We start from the raw sequence: 27,500 nt of genomic DNA on the forward strand, positions 1-27,500 counted from the left end.
ATTATCTCTATTTATCTATCGTTTCTTTTTATCATTATCTCTATTTATCTATCGTTTCTTTTTATCATTATCTCTATTTATCTATCATTTTTTTATCATTATCTCTATTTATCTATCGTTTTTTATCATGATCTCTATTTATCTATCGTTTTTTATCATTATCTCTATTTATCTATCGTTTTTTTTATCATTATCTCTATTTATCTATCGTTTTTTTTTTATCATGATCTCTATTTATCTATCGTTTTTTTTTTATCATGATCTCTATTTATCTATCGTTTTTTTTTTATCATGATCTCTATTTATCTATCGTTTTTTTTTTATCATGATCTCTATTTATCTATCGTTTTTTTTATCATGATCTCTATTTATCTATCGTTTTTTTTTTATCATGATCTCTATTTATCTATCGTTTTTTTTTTATCATTATCTCTATTTATCTATCGTTTTTTTTTATCATTATCTCTATTTATCTATCGTTTTTTTTTTATCATGATCTCTATTTATCTATCGTTTTTTTTTTTATCATGATCTCTATTTATCTATCGTTTTTTTATCATGATCTCTATTTATCTATCGTTTTTTTTTTATCATTATCTCTATTTATCTATCGTTTTTTTTTATCATGATCTCTATTTATCTATCGTTTTTTTTATCATTATCTCTATTTATCTATCGTTTTTTTTTTATCATGATCTCTATTTATCTATCGTTTTTTTTTTATCATGATCTCTATTTATCTATCGTTTTTTTTTTATCATGATCTCTATTTATCTATCGTTTTTTTTATCATTATCTCTATTTATCTATCGTTTTTTTTTTATCATGATCTCTATTTATCTATCGTTTTTTTTTTATCATGATCTCTATTTATCTATCGTTTTTTTTATCATGATCTCTATTTATCTATCGTTTTTTTTTTTATCATGATCTCTATTTATCTATCGTTTTTTTTATCATGATCTCTATTTATCTATCGTTTTTTTTATCATTATCTCTATTTATCTATCGTTTTTTTTTTTATCATGATCTCTATTTATCTATCGTTTTTTTATCATGATCTCTATTTATCTATCGTTTTTTTTTTATCATTATCTCTATTTATCTATCGTTTTTTTTTTATCATGATCTCTATTTATCTATCGTTTTTTTTTTATCATGATCTCTATTTATCTATCGTTTTTTTTATCATTATCTCTATTTATCTATCGTTTTTTTTTTATCATGATCTCTATTTATCTATCGTTTTTTTTTTATCATGATCTCTATTTATCTATCGTTTTTTTTATCATTATCTCTATTTATCTATCGTTTTTTTTTTATCATGATCTCTATTTATCTATCGTTTTTTTTTTTATCATGATCTCTATTTATCTATCGTTTTTTTTTTATCATGATCTCTATTTATCTATCGTTTTTTTTTTTATCATGATCTCTATTTATCTATCGTTTTTTTTTTATCATGATCTCTATTTATCTATCGTTTTTTTTTTTATCATGATCTCTATTTATCTATCGTTTTTTTTTTATCATGATCTCTATTTATCTATCGTTTTTTTTTTTATCATGATCTCTATTTATCTATCGTTTTTTTTTTATCATGATCTCTATTTATCTATCGTTTTTTTTTTATCATGATCTCTATTTATCTATCGTTTTTTTTTTTATCATGATCTCTATTTATCTATCGTTTTTTTTATCATGATCTCTATTTATCTATCGTTTTTTTTATCATTATCTCTATTTATCTATCGTTTTTTTTATCATGATCTCTATTTATCTATCGTTTTTTTTTTATCATGATCTCTATTTATCTATCGTTTTTTTTTTATCATGATCTCTATTTATCTATCGTTTTTTTTATCATGATCTCTATTTATCTATCGTTTTTTTTTTATCATGATCTCTATTTATCTATCGTTTTTTTTATCATTATCTCTATTTATCTATCGTTTTTTTTATCATTATCTCTATTTATCTATCGTTTTTTTTTATCATGATCTCTATTTATCTATCGTTTTTTTTTTATCATGATCTCTATTTATCTATCGTTTTTTTTTTATCATGATCTCTATTTATCTATCGTTTTTTTTTTTATCATGATCTCTATTTATCTATCGTTTTTTTTATCATGATCTCTATTTATCTATCGTTTTTTTTTTATCATGATCTCTATTTATCTATCGTTTTTTTTATCATTATCTCTATTTATCTATCGTTTTTTTTTATCATGATCTCTATTTATCTATCGTTTTTTTTTTATCATGATCTCTATTTATCTATCGTTTTTTTTATCATGATCTCTATTTATCTATCGTTTTTTTTTTATCATTATCTCTATTTATCTATCGTTTTTTTTTTATCATGATCTCTATTTATCTATCGTTTTTTTTATCATGATCTCTATTTATCTATCGTTTTTTTTTTATCATGATCTCTATTTATCTATCGTTTTTTTTTTTATCATGATCTCTATTTATCTATCGTTTTTTTTTTATCATGATCTCTATTTATCTATCGTTTTTTTTTTATCATGATCTCTATTTATCTATCGTTTTTTTTATCATGATCTCTATTTATCTATCGTTTTTTTTTATCATTATCTCTATTTATCTATCGTTTTTTTTTTATCATGATCTCTATTTATCTATCGTTTTTTTTTTATCATGATCTCTATTTATCTATCGTTTTTTTTTATCATGATCTCTATTTATCTATCGTTTTTTTTTTATCATGATCTCTATTTATCTATCGTTTTTTTTTTATCATGATCTCTATTTATCTATCGTTTTTTTTATCATTATCTCTATTTATCTATCGTTTTTTTTATCATTATCTCTATTTATCTATCGTTTTTTTTTATCATGATCTCTATTTATCTATCGTTTTTTTTATCATTATCTCTATTTATCTATCGTTTTTTTTTATCATTATCTCTATTTATCTATCGTTTTTTTTATCATGATCTCTATTTATCTATCGTTTTTTTTTTATCATTATCTCTATTTATCTATCGTTTTTTTTTTATCATTATCTCTATTTATCTATCGTTTTTTTTTATCATTATCTCTATTTATCTATCGTTTTTTTTTTATCATGATCTCTATTTATCTATCGTTTTTTTTATCATGATCTCTATTTATCTATCGTTTTTTTTTTATCATGATCTCTATTTATCTATCGTTTTTTTTATCATTATCTCTATTTATCTATCGTTTTTTTTTTATCATGATCTCTATTTATCTATCGTTTTTTTTTTATCATGATCTCTATTTATCTATCGTTTTTTTTTTATCATGATCTCTATTTATCTATCGTTTTTTTTTTATCATGATCTCTATTTATCTATCGTTTTTTTTATCATTATCTCTATTTATCTATCGTTTTTTTTATCATTATCTCTATTTATCTATCGTTTTTTTTATCATTATCTCTATTTATCTATCGTTTTTTTTTTTATCATGATCTCTATTTATCTATCGTTTTTTTTATCATTATCTCTATTTATCTATCGTTTTTTTTTTATCATGATCTCTATTTATCTATCGTTTTTTTTTTATCATGATCTCTATTTATCTATCGTTTTTTTTTTATCATGATCTCTATTTATCTATCGTTTTTTTTTTATCATGATCTCTATTTATCTATCGTTTTTTTTATCATTATCTCTATTTATCTATCGTTTTTTTTATCATGATCTCTATTTATCTATCGTTTTTTTTTTTATCATGATCTCTATTTATCTATCGTTTTTTTTATCATTATCTCTATTTATCTATCGTTTTTTTTTTATCATGATCTCTATTTATCTATCGTTTTTTTTTTATCATGATCTCTATTTATCTATCGTTTTTTTTTTATCATTATCTCTATTTATCTATCGTTTTTTTTTTATCATGATCTCTATTTATCTATCGTTTTTTTTATCATTATCTCTATTTATCTATCGTTTTTTTTTTATCATGATCTCTATTTATCTATCGTTTTTTTTTTATCATGATCTCTATTTATCTATCGTTTTTTTTTTATCATTATCTCTATTTATCTATCGTTTTTTTTTTATCATGATCTCTATTTATCTATCGTTTTTTTTATCATTATCTCTATTTATCTATCGTTTTTTTTATCATTATCTCTATTTATCTATCGTTTTTTTTATCATTATCTCTATTTATCTATCGTTTTTTTTATCATTATCTCTATTTATCTATCGTTTTTTTTTATCATGATCTCTATTTATCTATCGTTTTTTTTTTATCATGATCTCTATTTATCTATCGTTTTTTTTATCATTATCTCTATTTATCTATCGTTTTTTTTATCATTATCTCTATTTATCTATCGTTTTTTTTTTATCATGATCTCTATTTATCTATCGTTTTTTTTTTATCATGATCTCTATTTATCTATCGTTTTTTTTTTATCATGATCTCTATTTATCTATCGTTTTTTTTATCATGATCTCTATTTATCTATCGTTTTTTTTTTATCATGATCTCTATTTATCTATCGTTTTTTTTATCATGATCTCTATTTATCTATCGTTTTTTTTATCATGATCTCTATTTATCTATCGTTTTTTTTTTTTTTATCATGATCTCTATTTATCTATCGTTTTTTTATCATTATCTCTATTTATCTATCGTTTTTTTTTTATCATGATCTCTATTTATCTATCGTTTTTTTTATCATGATCTCTATTTATCTATCGTTTTTTTTATCATGATCTCTATTTATCTATCGTTTTTTTTATCATGATCTCTATTTATCTATCGTTTTTTATCATTATCTCTATTTATCTATCGTTTTTTTTATCATGATCTCTATTTATCTATCGTTTTTTATCATTATCTCTATTTATCTATCGTTTTTTTTATCATGATCTCTATTTATCTATCGTTTTTTTTATCATGATCTCTATTTATCTATCGTTTTTTTTATCATGATCTCTATTTATCTATCGTTTTTTTTATCATGATCTCTATTTATCTATCGTTTTTTATCATTATCTCTATTTATCTATCGTTTTTTTTATCATGATCTCTATTTATCTATCGTTTTTTTTATCATGATCTCTATTTATCTATCGTTTTTTTTATCATGATCTCTATTTATCTATCGTTTTTTTTATCATGATCTCTATTTATCTATCGTTTTTTTTATCATGATCTCTATTTATCTATCGTTTTTTTTATCATGATCTCTATTTATCTATCGTTTTTTTTATCATGATCTCTATTTATCTATCGTTTTTTTTTTTTTTATCATGATCTCTATTTATCTATCGTTTTTTTTATCATGATCTCTATTTATCTATCGTTTTTTTTATCATGATCTCTATTTATCTATCGTTTTTTTTTTTTTTATCATGATCTCTATTTATCTATCGTTTTTTTTATCATGATCTCTATTTATCTATCGTTTTTTTTATCATGATCTCTATTTATCTATCGTTTTTTTTATCATGATCTCTATTTATCTATCGTTTTTTTTATCATGATCTCTATTTATCTATCGTTTTTTTTTTTTTTTATCATGATCTCTATTTATCTATCGTTTTTTTTATCATGATCTCTATTTATCTATCGTTTTTTTTTTTTTTTATCATGATCTCTATTTATCTATCGTTTTTTTTATCATGATCTCTATTTATCTATCGTTTTTTTTATCATGATCTCTATTTATCTATCGTTTTTTTTATCATGATCTCTATTTATCTATCGTTTTTTTTTTTTTTTATCATGATCTCTATTTATCTATCGTTTTTTTTATCATGATCTCTATTTATCTATCGTTTTTTTTTATCATTATCTCTATTTATCTATCGTTTTTTATCATTATCTCTATTTATCTATCGTTTTTTTTTATCATGATCTCTATTTATCTATCGTTTTTTTTATCATGATCTCTATTTATCTATCGTTTTTTTTATCATGATCTCTATTTATCTATCGTTTTTTTTATCATGATCTCTATTTATCTATCGTTTTTTTTATCATGATCTCTATTTATCTATCGTTTTTTTTATCATGATCTCTATTTATCTATCGTTTTTTTTTTTTTTTATCATGATCTCTATTTATCTATCGTTTTTTTTTTTTTTTTATCATGATCTCTATTTATCTATCGTTTTTTTTATCATGATCTCTATTTATCTATCGTTTTTTTTTATCATGATCTCTATTTATCTATCGTTTTTTTTATCATGATCTCTATTTATCTATCGTTTTTTTTTTTTTTTATCATGATCTCTATTTATCTATCGTTTTTTTTATCATGATCTCTATTTATCTATCGTTTTTTTTTTTTTTTATCATGATCTCTATTTATCTATCGTTTTTTTTTTTTTTTTATCATGATCTCTATTTATCTATCGTTTTTTTTATCATGATCTCTATTTATCTATCGTTTTTTTTATCATGATCTCTATTTATCTATCGTTTTTTTTTATCATGATCTCTATTTATCTATCGTTTTTTTTATCATGATCTCTATTTATCTATCGTTTTTTTTATCATGATCTCTATTTATCTATCGTTTTTTTTTTTTTTTATCATGATCTCTATTTATCTATCGTTTTTTTTTATCATGATCTCTATTTATCTATCGTTTTTTTTATCATGATCTCTATTTATCTATCGTTTTTTTTATCATGATCTCTATTTATCTATCGTTTTTTTTATCATGATCTCTATTTATCTATCGTTTTTTTTATCATGATCTCTATTTATCTATCGTTTTTTTTATCATGATCTCTATTTATCTATCGTTTTTTTTTTTTTTTATCATGATCTCTATTTATCTATCGTTTTTTTTATCATGATCTCTATTTATCTATCGTTTTTTTTATCATGATCTCTATTTATCTATCGTTTTTTTTATCATGATCTCTATTTATCTATCGTTTTTTTTATCATGATCTCTATTTATCTATCGTTTTTTTTATCATGATCTCTATTTATCTATCGTTTTTTTTATCATGATCTCTATTTATCTATCGTTTTTTTTATCATGATCTCTATTTATCTATCGTTTTTTTTATCATGATCTCTATTTATCTATCGTTTTTTTTATCATGATCTCTATTTATCTATCGTTTTTTTTATCATGATCTCTATTTATCTATCGTTTTTTTTATCATGATCTCTATTTATCTATCGTTTTTTTTATCATGATCTCTATTTATCTATCGTTTTTTTTATCATGATCTCTATTTATCTATCGTTTTTTTTATCATGATCTCTATTTATCTATCGTTTTTTTTATCATGATCTCTATTTATCTATCGTTTTTTTTATCATGATCTCTATTTATCTATCGTTTTTTTTATCATGATCTCTATTTATCTATCGTTTTTTTTATCATGATCTCTATTTATCTATCGTTTTTTTTATCATGATCTCTATTTATCTATCGTTTTTTTTATCATGATCTCTATTTATCTATCGTTTTTTTTTTTTTTTTATCATGATCTCTATTTATCTATCGTTTTTTTTATCATTATCTCTATTTATCTATCGTTTTTTTTATCATGATCTCTATTTATCTATCGTTTTTTTTATCATGATCTCTATTTATCTATCGTTTTTTTTATCATGATCTCTATTTATCTATCGTTTTTTTTATCATGATCTCTATTTATCTATCGTTTTTTTTATCATGATCTCTATTTATCTATCGTTTTTTTTATCATGATCTCTATTTATCTATCGTTTTTTTTATCATGATCTCTATTTATCTATCGTTTTTTTTTTTTTTTATCATGATCTCTATTTATCTATCGTTTTTTTTATCATGATCTCTATTTATCTATCGTTTTTTTTATCATTATCTCTATTTATCTATCGTTTTTTTTATCATGATCTCTATTTATCTATCGTTTTTTTTATCATGATCTCTATTTATCTATCGTTTTTTTTATCATGATCTCTATTTATCTATCGTTTTTTTTATCATTATCTCTATTTATCTATCGTTTTTTTTATCATGATCTCTATTTATCTATCGTTTTTTTTATCATGATCTCTATTTATCTATCGTTTTTTTTATCATGATCTCTATTTATCTATCGTTTTTTTTATCATGATCTCTATTTATCTATCGTTTTTTTTTTTTTTATCATGATCTCTATTTATCTATCGTTTTTTTTTATCATGATCTCTATTTATCTATCGTTTTTTTTTATCATGATCTCTATTTATCTATCGTTTTTTTTATCATGATCTCTATTTATCTATCGTTTTTTTTATCATGATCTCTATTTATCTATCGTTTTTTTTATCATGATCTCTATTTATCTATCGTTTTTTTTATCATGATCTCTATTTATCTATCGTTTTTTTTTTTTTTTATCATGATCTCTATTTATCTATCGTTTTTTTTATCATGATCTCTATTTATCTATCGTTTTTTTTATCATGATCTCTATTTATCTATCGTTTTTTTTATCATGATCTCTATTTATCTATCGTTTTTTTTATCATGATCTCTATTTATCTATCGTTTTTTTTATCATGATCTCTATTTATCTATCGTTTTTTTTATCATTATCTCTATTTATCTATCGTTTTTTTTATCATGATCTCTATTTATCTATCGTTTTTTTTATCATGATCTCTATTTATCTATCGTTTTTTTTATCATGATCTCTATTTATCTATCGTTTTTTTTTATCATGATCTCTATTTATCTATCGTTTTTTTTTTTTTTTATCATGATCTCTATTTATCTATCGTTTTTTTTATCATGATCTCTATTTATCTATCGTTTTTTTTATCATGATCTCTATTTATCTATCGTTTTTTTTATCATGATCTCTATTTATCTATCGTTTTTTTTTTTTTTTATCATGATCTCTATTTATCTATCGTTTTTTTTTATCATGATCTCTATTTATCTATCGTTTTTTTTTATCATGATCTCTATTTATCTATCGTTTTTTTTATCATTATCTCTATTTATCTATCGTTTTTTTTATCATGATCTCTATTTATCTATCGTTTTTTTTATCATGATCTCTATTTATCTATCGTTTTTTTTATCATGATCTCTATTTATCTATCGTTTTTTTTATCATGATCTCTATTTATCTATCGTTTTTTTTTTTTTTTATCATGATCTCTATTTATCTATCGTTTTTTTTATCATGATCTCTATTTATCTATCGTTTTTTTTATCATGATCTCTATTTATCTATCGTTTTTTTTATCATGATCTCTATTTATCTATCGTTTTTTTTTTTTTTTATCATGATCTCTATTTATCTATCGTTTTTTTTTATCATGATCTCTATTTATCTATCGTTTTTTTTTATCATGATCTCTATTTATCTATCGTTTTTTTTATCATTATCTCTATTTATCTATCGTTTTTTTTTATCATGATCTCTATTTATCTATCGTTTTTTTTTATCATGATCTCTATTTATCTATCGTTTTTTTTATCATTATCTCTATTTATCTATCGTTTTTTTTTATCATGATCTCTATTTATCTATCGTTTTTTTTTATCATGATCTCTATTTATCTATCGTTTTTTTTTTATCATGATCTCTATTTATCTATCGTTTTTTTTTATCATGATCTCTATTTATCTATCGTTTTTTTTTATCATGATCTCTATTTATCTATCGTTTTTTTTATCATTATCTCTATTTATCTATCGTTTTTTTTTATCATGATCTCTATTTATCTATCGTTTTTTTTTATCATGATCTCTATTTATCTATCGTTTTTTTTTATCATGATCTCTATTTATCTATCGTTTTTTTTTATCATGATCTCTATTTATCTATCGTTTTTTTTTATCATGATCTCTATTTATCTATCGTTTTTTTTATCATTATCTCTATTTATCTATCGTTTTTTTTTTTATCATGATCTCTATTTATCTATCGTTTTTTTTTATCATGATCTCTATTTATCTATCGTTTTTTTTATCATTATCTCTATTTATCTATCGTTTTTTTTTATCATTATCTCTATTTATCTATCGTTTTTTTTTATCATGATCTCTATTTATCTATCGTTTTTTTTATCATTATCTCTATTTATCTATCGTTTTTTTTTATCATGATCTCTATTTATCTATCGTTTTTTTTTATCATGATCTCTATTTATCTATCGTTTTTTTTATCATTATCTCTATTTATCTATCGTTTTTTTTTTATCATGATCTCTATTTATCTATCGTTTTTTTTATCATTATCTCTATTTATCTATCGTTTTTTTTTATCATGATCTCTATTTATCTATCGTTTTTTTTTATCATGATCTCTATTTATCTATCGTTTTTTTTTTATCATGATCTCTATTTATCTATCGTTTTTTTTTATCATGATCTCTATTTATCTATCGTTTTTTTTTATCATGATCTCTATTTATCTATCGTTTTTTTTTATCATGATCTCTATTTATCTATCGTTTTTTTTTATCATGATCTCTATTTATCTATCGTTTTTTTTTTATCATGATCTCTATTTATCTATCGTTTTTTTTATCATGATCTCTATTTATCTATCGTTTTTTTTTATCATGATCTCTATTTATCTATCGTTTTTTACCATTATCTCTATTTATCTATCGTTTTTTTTATCATTATCTCTATTTATCTATCGTTTTTTATCATTATCTCTATTTATCTATCGTTTTTTTTATCATTATCTCTATTTATCTATCGTTTTTTTTAAATCATTATCTCTATTTATCTATCGTTTTTTTATCATTATCTCTATTTATCTATCGTTTTTTATCATTATCTCTATTTATCTATCGTTTTTTATCATTATCTCTATTTATCTATCGTTTTTTATCATTATCTCTATTTATCTATCGTTTTTATCATTATCTCTATTTATCTATCGTTTTTATCATTATCTCTATTTATCTATCGTTTTTTATCATTATCTCTATTTATCTATCGTTTTTTATCATTATCTCTATTTATCTATCGGTTTTTATCATTATCTCTATTTATCTATCGTTTTTTATCATTATCTCTATTTATCTATCGTTTTTGATCATTATCTCTATCTATCTATCGTTTTTTTACCATTATCTCTATTTATCTATCGTTTTTTATCATCATCTCTATTTATCTACCGTTTTTTATCATCATCTCTATTTATCTATCGTTTTTTATCATCATCTCTATTTATCTATTATTCTAAAAATAGATTTGCAGCATGATGGTCCAGGACTCGGCTTGGGTGGACCGCTACGATGACGTCGGCCTTGTTCCCTTCACGCATAAGGGTGAGGACTTCTTGGGCGTTGATTCCGTTTATTTATCTGTCTTCTTCTTCTTTTCGTTTATCTCCTTTCTTTTTTCTTCTTTTCGTCTGTCTTCTTATTTTTTTTCGTTTATCTTCTTTTCTTCTGTCTTATTATTATTATTAGTTTTGTTTATTTTCTTCCTTTTTTCTTATTGTTATTATTATTATTATTATTATTTAATATTATGGTCTAGCTTCTTGTTTTCGTCTTTCTTCTTATCATTATTTTCGTCTATCTTTTTTTTTGTTTGTTTTTGTTCACTCTTTTTTTTTTTTTTTTTTTTACTGACTTTTCGTCCCTCTTCCTTTCTAATTGTTAATATTCCTCTTTTCGTCATATCTTTATTATTCCTATTATCATCACCATCATCATTCTGATCTGCATGCCATCTTCACCAACTTTCCAACACCCTGACCTGACCCCCAAATCACCGTGACCCTTGAGACCTACCTTCACCCTCGAGAGTTACCTTCCCCCTTGAGACCTTCCTTCCCCCTCAAGACCTACCTTCACCCTCGAGACCTACTTTCCCCATTGAGAGATTCACCCTCGAGATCTACCTTCACCCTCGAGGCCTGTCTTCACCCCTTGGACGTACTTTCACTCTCGAGACCCATCCTTCCCTCTTGAGACCTACCTTCCCCCTCAAGACCTACCTTCACCCTTGAGACCTACTTTCCCCCTTGAGAGCTTCACCCTCGAGACCTGTCTTCACCCCTTGGACGTACTTTCACTCTCGAGACCCATCCTTCCCTCTTGAGACCTACCTTCCCCCTCAAGACCTACCTTCACCCTTGAGACCTACTTTCCCCCTTGAGAGCTTCACCCTCGAGACCTGTCTTCACCCCTTGGACGTACCTTCACCCTCAAGACCTACCTTCCCTCTTGAGACCTACCTTCACCCTCAAGACCTACCTTCACACTCGTCCTCCAACTATATACCCTTGTGTGCATTTGCTTATTAATCCATACAGAACACATACTCTTAAAACAAATCTCAAATATTAAATAAATCCCCAAGACCTCCGTGAAGGCTTCTTAACCTTTGACCTCTTCCCCAAGACCTCCGTGAAGGCTTCTTAACCTTTGACCTCTTGCCCCAGATGACCAGTGGGTGGGCTACGAGGACCCGGCCAGCCTCAAGATCAAGATGGACTACATCCGGGACATGGGCTTCCTCGGGGCCATGACGTGGGCCATCGACCAGGACGACTACAAGGACTGGTGCGGCCAGGGGAAGAACCCCATGATGCAGTGAGTGCGGTTGGGGTCGTTTGCTGAGGCTGGTTGTTTGTTGTCGTTTGTGAAATACGGGGAAGAAGGAGATTAAAAGTAAGGAACGAATACAAAAACATATATATATATAACCATTGAAATCCTTATTTTCTATCCTTATATATATATATATATATATATATATATATATATATATATATATATATATATATATATATATATATATAAGGATAGAAAATAATGATCTGAATGGTTATATTTTCATTGAACAACCATCAAAACAGACGCCATGACACCTCCTCGAGTTGCTACTGGTCTAGCCTTCCCCCAATAACACATTGATTACACATAGGCCTATCACCCCTTCGCACAGGGCTTAGCAACGGACGCTTGAAATATCCAGCTGGCTGTTCTTGGCAAACCGTACAGTGGTCTCAATCCGTTTCTCAGATGAGTCAAGTTGAAACAATAGAATAGTATATGGTGTAAACGAGCCATGGGGTAAATAATGTGTATGATCATGTTCCTATGAAGAGCACAGAGACGACAGACTGAATGCAAGATCTAACCAATGTGCTACGTTTATTTCTTTATTTATTTATCTTTTTTTTTCCTTTTAACGCGGTATAGAGATTGATTTAATTATTTTTCATCTATTTATTTTTAACGCGTTATAGAGAAATTGGCGAATGATTATATTTCAGAAATAGACCGATCAGAAAAGTCTATTAAAAAGTATTTTTACGACTTACATGATTGGAAAAAAACGTAATTTTTTGTAAATGTCTTTTTCATGAATAACTATTAAAAAAATGCTGGGATTTTCTTATGATTTTGTTAACCAAGTAATATTAATCTTTTAAAAACAACGCCACATCACCTGGTTTTACTAATTTATTTGATTGTTAACCTTTTTTCTCCAAAGAATCGGCCTTTAAACATTTCTCTCCATTTTCCTTCTTACTATATTTATTCTCTCTTATTTCCAGGACTATTTATGATGGAATGAAAGATTACTTCGTGCCAGTGGCCCCGACATGGACGCCAACCACCCCTGTGAGTCTGATTTCAATGATTTCCTTCGTGAATTTAATGAATAATGGCCTTGCTTGAGCTCAGATATCAATGTCATATAAATTCATCACAGTTTAGTTAATCTTTCTTCAATATGCTTTATGTTATATATATTACAATATGTTTTGTTTCTGACTTCGAATGATTCTTGTCTTCGAGGGTAATGTAACTTGCACATCGTTCAAAAGTCTCTAAGAAAGCTTTATTATTTGATTAAATAACACATTTGCTATTACACGAATTCGCTAACAACCCTCCTTCGATCAGAGCCCCTGGTGGACCCCACCTACCACCACCCGGGACCCCAACGCCCCCAGCACCACCACCAGGGACCCCAACGCCCCCACCACCACCCTCGGGCCCATGGACTGTTCGGTGGCGGACTACTGGCCCCATGAAGACTGCGACAAGGTACGCTCTTAACAGTAGACCTGGAAACACAGCTTCATACATTGGATTGCAGGCGTGTGTGTGTGTGTGTGTGTGTGTGTGTGTGTGTGTGTGTGTGTGTGTGTGTGTGTGTGTGTGTGTATGTGTGTGTGTGTGTGTGTGTGTGTGTGTGTGTGTGTGTGTGTGTGTGCTTGTTATTTTGGATCATCAGCAGTAATAACACTTCTAAATCTATCACATATCTGTAAAATTAAACACTATTAAATTTACCAAAATTAAAACCAGCAGTTGTAAAATACAATGAAGGAATCTATTGAATGGATAGCATTAAGCATGTCATGAAACTCTAACTATAGAACTGCAGAAAGGAAAATCACAAGCATAGATTACAAAAAAACTGAGATATTAGTAGATAAGTAGCGGATCTATAGAAAAATATATGCTTAAAATATGTGTTAGAAAGACAAAGGTCTATATCAATATTCCGAAACATTTTCCGTTCTGTGGCTCCCGACCAATGTTTAATTTCCATGGACCCGTTCGGATTCAAAGAAAACGTGTTAAATCACCACGAAGAGGGGTGACTGATACTCGTACACAGGGATTACATGCTTCTTAATAATTCAGTTGTAAGTAACGCATATATATATATATATATATATATATATATATATATATATATATATATATATATATATATATATATACACATATATATATGTACAAACACACACACATATATATATGTGTGTGTGTGTGAGTGTGCGTCCGTGTGTGTACGTGCATGCATGCCTGTGTATGAGTGAGCCTATATAACCTCACATGCATAGTATATGTATCAATAACCATAGGCAGAGTCCACACACACGTATCTCTATCCATTCCCTCCCCTCCCCCTCCCCCCTCCCCCCACAGTACTACTGGTGCTACGAGGGCGTGCCCCACCTGGAGGTCTGTCCGCCGGGCACCGTGTGGAACCAGGGACCCCACATCTGCGACTGGCCTCAGAACGTCGACACGTCCAACTGCAACATGCCAGCCCGCGCTACCAAGCCACGTGCAGGTTCGTTCGGTTCTAGAGACGGTTAGGTGTGATAATGGTATTTAATAATGATGTAAGGGAGGATGGGGATAATTCGTTATATGGGATGATGATGATGGTAATAGGAATTGTAATAATGATAGTGATGATAATGATAATTATAATGATAACAATAATGAAAATAATAATGATAACAATAATGAAAATAATAATAATAAAAATAACAATAGTGATAATGATAATAATAATAACGAAAATAATAATGATAATAATAGTAATAGTAATGATAATAATAATAATAATAATAATAATAATAATAACAATAATAATAATAATAATAACAATAATAATAATAATAATAATAATAATGATAATAATAATTATGATAATGATTATCAAAATAATAATAGTAATATTACTCTTAATATTGATGATAATAATAATGAAATGATAATGAAATAACACTGCCAATAATAACAACAACAACAACAATAACAAAAATAGCAACACCAACACACACAGGTCCTCTCAACCTGGTCCGCGAGAAGACCAGACACCTGAAGGGCGCTCCAGTAAAGGCCAAGAGCAGGTCAGGTCCAATGGCCACCGGAGTCCGCGTTCCCCCTCTCCTGCAGAAGGCCATGAAGGGGATTCCGTGAGGAGGAGGAGGGAGAGGCCGTGTCCTGAAGGTTTAGGAGAGTTTGAGAAGGCTGTAGCAATTATGTGATTTTTTTTTTATTTTATGTTTTTTTTTATATTCTAAGATTTGTTATTATTTTTATTATCATTTTTATTATTATTTGTTTGATATTTTTTTATATTTTAAGATTTGTTATTATTATTATTATTATTATTATTATTATTATTATTATTATTATTATATTTTTTATTATTATTTATTATTATTATTATTATTATTATTATTATTATTATTATTATTATTATTATTATTATTTTTATTATTATTTGTTATTATTTGTTATTATTATTATTATTATTATTATCATTATTATTATTATTATTATTATTATTATTATTATCATTATCATTATTATTGTTATCATTACAATTATTATTATTATTATTATTATTATTATTATTATTATTATTATTATTATTTACGTCACATTATTCCAAGTAGGGTTTCTCAACCTGGGGACTAATAGTGGAAATAAAAAAAAATATGATTTCGATTTAAAGTGGATTTTGTCTAACCTACAGTATCTACAGGATCTCTCACATATCAATAAATTGGAACATTTCCATATAGTGTTCTTGTCCTATAATTATAGTAATAACTGAATCAGAAAGGATGGCAGACACTTAAAGGGGAAACTATTATATATTAGTCGAAAGCCACAATAAAAAAAGTTAGGAGCCATTATTAATTGTTTTATTATCTTCGGATTCCATGCATGGGTATGGTGTGTTAATAAATATAAATAAATAAAAAAGATAATTATGACTGAAGTTTATCGTTTACAAACCTGTCTCTTTTAAATTGGAATCGATCAATATGTTGCAAATACAAGAGGATCCACAAGACTATTTAAGTGATTATATAATTAGAAATAAAGAAATAAAAAAGTAGCAGACCGCAGTCCTCATAAGAAACTAATTACAAACATAGGCCTAAAAGAAATTGAAAACATGCTATGATACAAGGAGCTTTAGGTCCGGTTTAAAGACGATAGGCCTATGCCATGAAATTAATTTTCTTGGGCGATAAAATAACACTATTCGAGCCACTGATTAATTCTGAGAAAAAAAATAGGCATGTCACTTGTATCCAAACGTGTACATAGACATGACATCATCAGGTAGATATGACGTCACGCGTAGTAACGCGAGGGAGAACGGGCCTAAAAGTGACACATTTTGTTCCGGTTCGTAAAAATAAGTTTTTATTTCATTCTTTTTTATCTTTACCTTGATATTTTTTTATTACCTTTGTTAATTCTGTTTATAATTTAAAAGAAACTTTACGTATGAAAGAATTACATAACGAAGAGGGAACAGGAATAAAATAAGAGAATTGAAGTGGTAATGATAATGGCTATTAAACAATAGTAATGATAGTTATGATATAATTATCATATAAAATGTTTATATGACAACAACAGGTAATGATAAAAAAAATATAATTATCGTCAAAATCATTGTTACAATAAAAGTACAAATTATAGTAAAAATAATTTAAGTAACAGAATGATACTCACTGGTATTAATACAGATAATGATAACAATAATGACAATGATAATCATGACTATAATAGTAACAACAAATCGAACAATATCAATAGTGATAATGGTAATAATGATAATGATAACTGTAAATATAATTATGAGTAATGATAACTATGATAATAATAATGATGATATTAATAGTTATCATTGTATCATTTTAACTAATAATAACATAACATAATAATAATAATGATAATATTGATAATGATAATGCAACAATGACAAAAACAGTAACAGAACTAATAATGATAGTAACAAAAATAACATTGACAATATTTGTACAAACATCTTTACATTTGAATTGTTCTAACTTCCAGGGATCTATAAACACTTGTTAACACACATTCAACAAGACAAACGACCATCACAGAAACAAAACACATTTTTCTTATTCCCGACATCAAATTGTGACAAGATCGTTTTTTTTAATGAATTATATAAATCGGTTTTACGTCTAAAACTCTTTCTCTCAACGTGCTTTTATTGGATAGGAAGAGACCGTTAACCACAGTGGCTTTTCTAACGAACTTTCCGTAAGATTTAAATTCTCGCTGCGTGATCTTTGTTGTCACTCAGTTGCTCGCGTTACTAATGGTCTCGGTTTTATAATTGGTGTTAAACTGTTCATCATTTAAGAGGGAGAGGGAGAGAGGGGGGTGGGGAGAGGGAGAGGGAGGGAGGGGGGGGAAGGGAGGGAGGGAGGGGAGAGAGAGAGGGAGAGAGAGAGAGAGAGAGAGAGAGAGAGAGAGAGAGAGAGAGAGAGAGAGAGAGAGAGAGAGAGAGAGAGAGAGAGAGAGAGAGAGAGAGAGAGTTAGAGAGAGAGAGAGAAAGAGAGAGTGAGTTAGAGAGAGAGAGAAAGATCCCCTTGGCAATAATAATCAAATAAAAGAATGAAAAGTCCCTCTCTCAACGTGCTTTTATTGGACAGGAAGAGACCGTTAACCTAAATGGCCTTTCTAACGATTCAAATTCTCGTAGGATTTAAATTCTCGCTGCGTGATCTTTGTTGTCACTCAGTTGCTCGCGTTACTAATGGTCTCGGTTTTATAATTGGTGATAAACTGGTCATCATTTAAGAGGGAGAGGGAGAGAGGGGGGGGAGAGGGAGGGGGGGAGGGGGAGGGAGGGAGGAAATGAGAGAGGGAGGGAGGGAATGAGAGGAGGGAGGTAATGAGAGAGGGAGAGGGAGGGAGGGAATGAGAGAGGGAGAGGGAGGGAGGGAATGAGAGAGGGAGAGGGAGGGAGGGGGAAATGAGAGAGGGAGAGGGAGGGGGGGAATGAGAGAAGGAAGGAGGGAGGGGGGGAATGAGAGAAGGAGGGAGGGAGGGAATGAGAGAGAGAGAGAGAGAGAGAGAGAGAGAGAGAGAGAGAGAGAGAGAGAGAGAGAGAGAGAGAGAGAGAGAGAGAGAGAGAGAGAGAGTGAGTGAGTTAGAGAGAGAGAGAAAGATCCCCTTGGCAATAATAATCAAATAAAAGAATGAAAAGTCCCTCTCTCTCCGTGCTTTTATTGGACAGGAAGAGACCGTTAACCTAAGTGGCTTTTCTAACGAACTTTCCGTAGGATTCAAATTCTCGCTGCGTGATCTTTGTTGTCACTCAGTTGCTCACATTACTAATGGTCTCGGTTTTATAATTGGTGATAAACTATTCATCATTTAAGAGGGAGAGGGAGGGGGGGAGAGGGAGGGAGGGAGAGAGAGGGAGGGAGGGAATGAGAGGGGAGAGAGGGAGGGAGGGAATGAGAGAGGGAGAGGGAGGGAGGGAATGAGAGAGGGAGAGGGAGGGAGGGAATGAGAGAGGGAGGGAGGGAGGAAGGGAATAGGAGAGGGAGGGATGGAGGGAATGAGAGAGGGAGGGAGGGAGAGGGAGGGAGGGAGGGGGGGAATGAGAGAGGGAGGGAGGGAATGGGAGAGGGAGGGAGGGAATGAGAGAGGGAGGAAGGGAATGAGAGAGGGAGGGAGGATGGAAGGGAATGAGAGAGGGAGGGAGGGAATGAGAGAGAGAGAGAGAGAGAGAGAGAGAGAGAGAGAGAAGAGAGAGAGAGAGAGAGAGAGAGAGAGAGAGAGAGAGAGAGAGAGAGAGAAAGATCCCCTTGGCAATAATAATCAAATAAAAGAATAAAAAAAAGTCCCTCTCTCTCCGTGCTTTTATTGGACAGGAAGAGACCGTTAACCTAAATGGCCTTTCTAACGATTCAAATTCTCGTAGGATTTAAATTCTCGCTGTGTGATCTTTGTTGTCACTCAGTTGCTCGCGTTACTAGTGGTCTCGGTTTTATAATTGGTCATAAACTGTTCATCATTTAAGAGGGAGAGGGAGAGAGGGGGGGGGGGGAGGTGGAGAGAGGGAATGAGAGAGGGAGGGAGGGAATGAGAGAGGGAGGGAGGGAATAGGAGAGGGAGGGAGGGAATGAGAGAGGGAGGGAGGGAATGAGAGAGAGAGAGAGAGAGAGAGAGAGATAGAGAGAGAGAGATGAGAGAGAGAGAGAGAGAGAGAGAGAGAGAGAGAGAGAGAGAGAGAGAGAGTGAGTGAGTGAGTGAGTGAGTTAGAGAGAGAGAGAGAAAGATCCCCTTGGCAATAATAATCAAATAAAAGAATAAAAAAGTCCCTCTGTCAACGTGCTTTTATTGGACAGGACGAGACCGTTAACCTAAGTGGCTTTTCTAACGAACCTTCCTTAGGATTCAAATTCTCGCTGTGTGATCTTTGTTGTCACTCAGTTGCTCGCGTTGCTAGTGGTCTCGGTTTTATAATTGGTGATAAACTATTCATCATTTAAGAGGGAGAGGGAGAGAGGGAGAGGGGAGAGAGGGAATGAGATAGGGAGGGAGTGAGGGAGAGGGAGAAAAGGAGGGAGGGAGAGGGAGGGAGGGAGGGAATGAGAGAGAGAGGGAGGGAGAGGGAGGGAGGGAATGAGAGAGGGAGGGAGGGGAGGGGAGGGGAGGGAGGGAGGGAGGGGGAGGGAGGGAATGAGACAGGGAGGGAGGGGAGGGGAGAGAGAGGAGGGAGGGAATGAGAGAGGGAGAGAGAGGGAGAGGGAGGGAGGGAATGAGAGAGGGAGAGGGAGGGAGGGAATGAGAGAGGGAGAGAGGGGGGGGGAGAGGGAGGGAGGGAATGAGAGAGGGAGGGAGGGAATGAGAGAGGGAGGGAGGGAGAGAGAGAGGGAGAAGGAGGGAAGGAATAGGAGAAGGAGGGAGGGAGAGAGAGAGAGGGAGAGAGAGAGAGAGAGAGAAAGAGAAAGAGAAAGAGAGAGACAAAGACAAAGACACACACAGAGAGAAAGTGAGAGTGAGACAGAGAAAGATCCCCTTGGCAATAATAATAAAACAAAAGAATAAAACATATTAATAAATAATAAAAGTCCCAGAGTTTAAAATCCTTCATGGGCAAATCTTCCTTTCGTTGCCACCTCCAGAGTCTACATAGGAACCTATCTGGCTTCTAAGGATTACGTCATCAAAACTAATATTACTTCCACATAAGGTTTATTTGACTTATTGGATTTCAAATGGTAACAAAAAGGTTTATTTAACTTATTTAACTTATTCGATTTCAAATGGTAACAAAAAGGTTTATTTAACTTATTTAACTTATTGGATTTCAAATGGTAACAAAAAGGTTTATTTAACTTATTTAACTTATTGGATTTCAAATGGTAACAAAAAAAGGTTTATTTAACTTATTTAACTTATTGGATTTCAAATGGTAACAAAAAGGTTTATTTAACTTATTTAACTTATTGGATTTCAAATGGTAACAAAAAGGTTTATTTAACTTATTTAACTTATTGGATTTCAAATGGTAACAAAAAGGTTTATTTAACTTATTTGACTTATTGGATTTCAAATGGTAACAAAAAGGTTTATTTAACTTATTTGACTTATTGGATTTCAAATGGTAACAAAAAGGTTTATTTAACTTATTTGACTTATTGGATTTCAAATGGTAACAAAAAGGTTTATTTAACTTATTTGACTTATTGGATTTCAAATGGTAACAAAAAGGTTTATTTAACTTATTTAACTTATTGGATTTCAAATGGTAACAAAAAGGTTTATTTAACTTATTTGACTTATTGGATTTCAAATGGTAACAAAAAGGTTTATTTAACTTATTTGACTTATTGGATTTCAAATGGTAACAAAAAGGTTTATTTAACTTATTTGACTTATTGGATTTCAAATGGTAACAAAAAGGTTTATTTAACTTATTTAACTTATTGGATTTCAAATGGTAACAAAAAGGTTTATTTAACTTATTTGACTTATTGGATTTCAAATGGTAACAAAAAGGTTTATTTAACTTATTTGACTTATTGGATTTCAAATGGTACAAAAGGTTTATTTAACTTATTTAACTTATTGGATTTCAAATGGTAACAAAAAGGTTTATTTAACTTATTTGACTTATTGGATTTCAAATGGTAACAAAAAGGTTTATTTAACTTATTTAACTTATTGGATTTCAAATGGTAACAAAAAGGTTTATTTAACTTATTTGACTTATTGGATTTCAAATGGTAACAAAAAGGTTTATTTAACTTATTTAACTTATTGGATTTCAAATGGTAACAAAAAGGTTTATTTAACTTATTTGACTTATTGGATTTCAAATGGTAACAAAAAGGTTTATTTAACTTATTTAACTTATTGGATTTCAAATGGTAACAAAAAGGTTTATTTAACTTATTTAACTTATTGGATTTCAAATGGTAACAAAATGTATGTAATATTAGTTTACATTATTTTTTTTTTCATGATAATATTTTCTTGTTAATCCACAGATGATAAGGCAGATTTATTTTATTTTTTTGTTTTTGTTTACGGATTTTATACGGATTCGCGGTAGCAAAATAGAAATAAAAATAATTGGGTTAATTGATTTTTAGAAACATGTGACAGGCGGCAAAAAAAAAAAAAAAGAAAAAAGAAAAAGAAAAAAAAAACGATGAGTAAAATGAATATATAGATAAAGAAACAATAAATAAAAATGAATAAAAACAATAGATAAAAATAAATAAAAACGATAAATAAAAAAAGGATAAAAAAACATGAATGAAAAAACAAAAAATAAAAGATAAATAAATGAAATATCGATGGCAAAACTATATCAAGTCTGGAATCAGTTTTGTTCACGTGTTCACAGAAAGAAATCATTTCCTTTGATAAAACCGGTGACATTAAGCTTGAGACAAACAAAAGATAACATAGATAAAAAACAAAAACAAAAAAACAACAACACCAGCAATGATTTATGTTCAAGAAGGTTGGCTACAATAACAACAACAACAAAAATAATAATAAAAAAAAATAAAAAAATAAAAAAATTTTTCATTTCGGCATCAAATCGTATCGGATTAGGCGGGGAAAAAAGTCGATTTCTCAATTATATTTATTTTCAAAAACCGTTAAATATAAATCAACGCCTAACCTGCTTTATATGAGATATCATTGCAATATATTCTATTTATATTGCAAACATATCTATCACTAAATTTATATCGATCTATAGGCCATATTTTCGTGATATAATCTGATTCTGTTTTCACTTTGATAAGAATATAGCGAGAAATAGCCCCACAGAGAGATAAAAAGTGTAAAAAACAGATATGAAGGGAGATATAGATATAACTGATGATATAATTCACTATAGATTGCTTTAGTATATTGCTGTTTTAATGAATATAAGATCTTTTTCTTTTACTTTCGGCGCTGTCACTCTTTCTCTCTCTCTATTTCACTTTTTTTTTTCTCTCTCTCCTTCATTTCGTCTGTCTGTCTGTCTGTCTGTCTCTCTCTCTGCCTCCCTCCCCCCTCTCTCTCTCTCCCTCCCTCCCTCCCTCCCTCCCTCCCTACCTTCCTGTTACTCCCTCCCTCCCTTCCTCTCTCTCCTAATCCCCTCCTTCTCCTCCTCCTTCCCATAAACCCACGAGACACAAACAGCGACCTACTTCTGTGTATTTAGGGGCATTGGGCCTATGTCTTTATCCGGTTGGGGATCTGATACCCTATGTCTAGTGTCTGATGGGGATCAGCCTCTAGATAAGCGGTGTCTCTGTTTTATTAATAAGTGTGTGGGGAAGAAATTGGAAGAGAGAGAGAGGGAGGGAGAGGGGGAGGGGGAGGGGGAGGGAGGGGAGGGGAGAGCGAGAGGGAGAGGGAGGGGAGGGAGAGGGAGGAGGGAGAGGGAGAGGGAGAGGGAGAGGGAGAGGGAGAGAGAGAGAGAGAGAGAGAGAGAGAGAGAGAGAGAGAGAGAGAGAGAGAGAGAGAGAGAGAGAGAGAGAGAGAGAGTTAGAGAGAGAGGGAGAGGGAGAGGGAGAGGGAGAGGGAGAGGGAGAGAGAGAGAGAGAGAGAGAGAGAGAGAGAGAGAGAGAGAGAGAGAGAGAGAGAGAGAGAGAGAGAGAGAGAGAGAGAGAGAGAGAGAGAGAGAGAGAGAGAGAGAAGGAAAGAAGTATTAAGCCTAGATAATTTTTTATAAGCATGATTATATATATATGAATAAATGAATAGGTAAATGAATAGACAGACAAATAAATAGATAAACAAATAAATATACATACTGGATAAAGATATATATGTTTAAAACACACCTATTAAGGAAGTCCGATAAAGCAAAGCTGAGCCGACTCGATCAACATGTATAAGCTTGTCCTGACACGATGATGATGATGATGATGAAAACACTCGTTAATCCTGTCAATGAATGAAGTGATATGATTAACTCAGGGTACGCAAAAACCATCCGAAAGGTGTTTATGTGAAGTAAGTAGTCATACAAAGTGGAGTTTGAAGGGGGATGGTGCGAGGGAGCTTAACCTACCTACCTAACCTACCTAACCTACCGCGATGTCCCTAGCCACAGCAGTAACCTCCGGGCGACAATTGCAACTTCTCGCTCGGGGCTTCCAACCACCGACACCCTCAGATAAAATGCCGACAGGTTACAAACTCTACTAACCCAGAGACTCATCATTATCACTGCCAGATCCTCGTGTCAAGGCCGCCCGCCATTCACCCAAATGACGAGGCATGACCTTTACCCTTAGCACCAGAGACTCTCCCATAATCCCAGGGTGAGATAACGACCCCATTTACTGTCTTAGACGATAAGGAAGCCTTCAGCCCTTGTTGATAAGGCGAAGAGGCGATGGTAAGGCACCTCTTTCGCTCACTCGCTGTCTCTCCCTCCTTCGGCCAGCACGGGACTACTGGGTGGTGAGTGAAGGGGGGTCTGCCTGCTGTGGGGCCCGTGGGGTGGTATTATTTTTTTATTAATGCACTATTATTATTGGAAAAAAGAACTTTTTTTTTTTTTTTTAGGATTTAGAGTGTTAATTTGAATCATTAAAATGATATGTTTGTATCAATGGGAAAAGCACGTGTTCATTATTTTTTAACGTTTATTTGTCACTCTTTTTCATCAATGGAAAAGATGTGAAATGATTGTTTATTTGACAAATTTCTGGAAGGTTTTATTACTTGAAAAAAACGTAAACACATTATTTTGTAGCCTTTCGAATGATTTTTGATTTGTCTTATTTTCTTAATTTTATCATCGGGAAAGAACGTAGATTTTCTGGCTTTTCGAATAATAATTTATTCGTCTTTTTCTTTCTCTTTGTTTAATCCTAGGAAAAAACGTGAACTTCCTATTTTCAGTTTTATTTCATTCAATCATTATCGTATTTGTCATCTACCTTATTTTTGGTATTTCATCAAACAAATCAAGAAGACAAAAATAAAAAAAAACTAATCAAATAAAATTTTCACCGGAAACCGATTAGAGAAAAGACCAGTTAGATCATCGTTATGCTGAAATAATATATCATATTAGAATATTAATTCAAATTTTGTCATATCATATTGAAACGTAGATTTATAGTTTATTGGCTTACATTGTACCAAAATAATTAATCATAGCATACGAAAACAATAATAAACCGCATCACACGGAAATAATAATGGATCAAATTGCAGATACTTTACAGACTGGAATCGCCGTTAGCTCATCAGTCAAGCCGCATAAGATATCAAAAATAGAGATAGAGAGGAGTATATAAAAAATAAATCATCAAATCAAATACGTTCAAAATACAAAAATCAGTGATAAATAACGCGAAACTAATATGAATTCCAGATTGCATTCTAGGTTTCACGAAGACCTACGGGTTCAACGGCTAAAAATAGAAATAGAAATGAAAATGAAAGTAAATTAACCAACAAATAAAATCAAAATATCATATAACAAAATAACAATTGCCAACTTCACCTGATATCTTGGACCGTAAGGCATCAAAAAAGGAACACTAGGATTTCAATTGTGAAGGTTTTAGAAGCACTCAAAAAGGGGTTTCCTTCCATAAGATAGAGAAATAGATGAATTAATTTTTCAAAAGATAGATTAAGTTGCTGCGAGGTAAGGTACGTAAAGTAAAAAATAATAATAATAATAATAATAATAAATAAATAAAATAAAGATAGAAATAAGCTAGAATAAGTAAAATAGAAACAAATTGAATGAAAATAATAGCAAGAATATAAACGGATAAGTAAAATAGAAACTTAAATTGAATGAAAATAATAGCAAGAATATAAACGGCTAAGTAAAATAGAAAATTAGATTGAACGAAAAATAATAGCAAGAATATAAACGAATAAGTAAAATCGAAAAAAAGATGGAATAAAAGATAATTGCTAGAACATAAACGAATAAGTAAAATAGAAAATTAGACAATAAAAGACAATAGCAAGAATATAAACCAGTATTTACACAAACTTTACAAATCACGTGACTCACTCGGAAAACAAACATTACTATCACGGGTATTTAAGACACTTTCAATTAAGCCTTAATTCCTTAGACTTAGAAGTCCCACTCAGAAGATAGCAAAAAGTTCTTCGAATATTTTCTATCACTAGTAATTAGGAGAAATTTAATTAAGACTTAATTCCCTAGACCATCTTAACATAGAAAAAAGTCCCACTTGGAAGATTAAAAAAAAAAAGAAAAAAAAAAGAATATTTTCTTTTAACAATTTCTTCTACTGTCATTGGTAATTAGAAAATCTTTAATTAGGACTTAATTCTTTCGACTTCCACTCACAACCAATATGAAAAAGTTGCACTAGGAAGATAAACATTTTCTTCTATCATTGGTAATTAGGCCTTTTAATTGAACCTAGGACGATTAATTAACTCTGGGACTTTTAATTAAACCTAGGACTTTTAATTAGATTTAGGAATTTTGATTAAACCTAGGACTTTTAATTAAGCCTTGGACTTTTAATTAAGCCTAGGACTTTTAATTAGATTTAGGAATTTTTATTAAACCTAGGACTTTTAATTAAGCCTACGACTTTTAATTAAGCCTAGGACTTTTAATTAGATTTAGGAATTTTTATTAAACCTAGGACTTTTAATTAATCCTAGGACTTTTAAATAAGCCTAGGACTTTTAATTAAGCCTAGGGCTTTTAATTAAGCCTAGGACTTTTAATTAGATTTAGGACTTGATTAAACCTGGGACTTTTGCTTGGGCTTAGGACCTTTAATCAAACATATGACTTTTAATTAAGCCTAGGACTTTTAATTAAACCTAGGACTTTTAATCAAACCTAAGACATTTAATTAAGTCTTAATCCTTTCGACTCCCCCCCCCCCCCACCCATGATCGACAGCCTTTCACGTAATCTTCGACAGAAATGGGAGACTTGAAATTCCTGTTGGTGTTGCTGGTGGCCGGGCTGAGCGTCGCCCTCCCTCGCTCCTCCAACTCCTCCTCGTCCACAGGTGGGTACAGTTTGATAAAAAAAGTGTCGCTGATAACTTTTTTTCCCCCCCCGCTTTTTGTGCTATTTTTTTGTTTTATCTCTTCGGTTTTGTTGCAGACTCATGCGTACATGTACATAAGTGCGTGGTGAGTATGGTTTTTAGAATTAGAAATTTTCTTTTCCTTTATTTTGGTAAGTTATCTTCAATCTCTTTGGTCTGATAGAGTGTTAAAACCTGCTATTCCCCCTCCCCATATGTCCATCTATCTAAAGACAAAAAATATACAAAATACAATCATAAAAACACAAAAAAAGACATATTACTAATACACACACTATACCAGCCATATTAATAAAAAGATAAAAAAAAGACATAATACTAATACACACGCTATACCAGCCATATTACCCACAGGGGATATATCCTTCACCCTCGAGACTGAGAACCACAACCTTAAATAACCCAAACT

At 29.9% G+C, this 27,500-nt stretch overlaps 3 protein-coding genes across 3 annotated transcripts in view; all 3 read left to right on the forward strand.

The window, feature by feature from the left end:
- Positions 1-16,214, forward strand: part of LOC113816726 (endochitinase) — a 23,456-nt gene extending 7,242 nt beyond the window's left edge. Inside the window, exons 9-14 of the mRNA XM_070123157.1 lie at positions 11,174-11,252; positions 12,377-12,527; positions 13,499-13,565; positions 13,851-13,994; positions 14,889-15,036; positions 15,538-16,214. Of these exons, the coding sequence (XP_069979258.1) occupies positions 11,174-11,252; positions 12,377-12,527; positions 13,499-13,565; positions 13,851-13,994; positions 14,889-15,036; positions 15,538-15,674 (726 nt within the window). The 3' untranslated portion in view covers positions 15,675-16,214. The remainder of the gene's footprint in view (positions 1-11,173; positions 11,253-12,376; positions 12,528-13,498; positions 13,566-13,850; positions 13,995-14,888; positions 15,037-15,537) is intronic.
- Positions 1-27,500, forward strand: part of LOC113805547 (endochitinase-like) — a 189,108-nt gene that overhangs the window by 17,831 nt on the left and 143,777 nt on the right. The window lies entirely within an intron of this gene.
- The window catches only part of LOC113805539 (endochitinase-like), a 15,568-nt gene continuing 12,415 nt past the window's right edge, over positions 24,348-27,500 (forward strand). Inside the window, exons 1-2 of the mRNA XM_070123156.1 lie at positions 24,348-24,476; positions 26,960-27,049. Coding sequence (XP_069979257.1) covers positions 26,962-27,049 — 88 coding nt within the window. The 5' untranslated portion in view covers positions 24,348-24,476; positions 26,960-26,961. The remainder of the gene's footprint in view (positions 24,477-26,959; positions 27,050-27,500) is intronic.

Source organism: Penaeus vannamei, chromosome 6, assembly GCF_042767895.1.
Source record: "Penaeus vannamei isolate JL-2024 chromosome 6, ASM4276789v1, whole genome shotgun sequence".
NCBI lineage: Eukaryota > Metazoa > Arthropoda > Malacostraca > Decapoda > Penaeidae > Penaeus > Penaeus vannamei.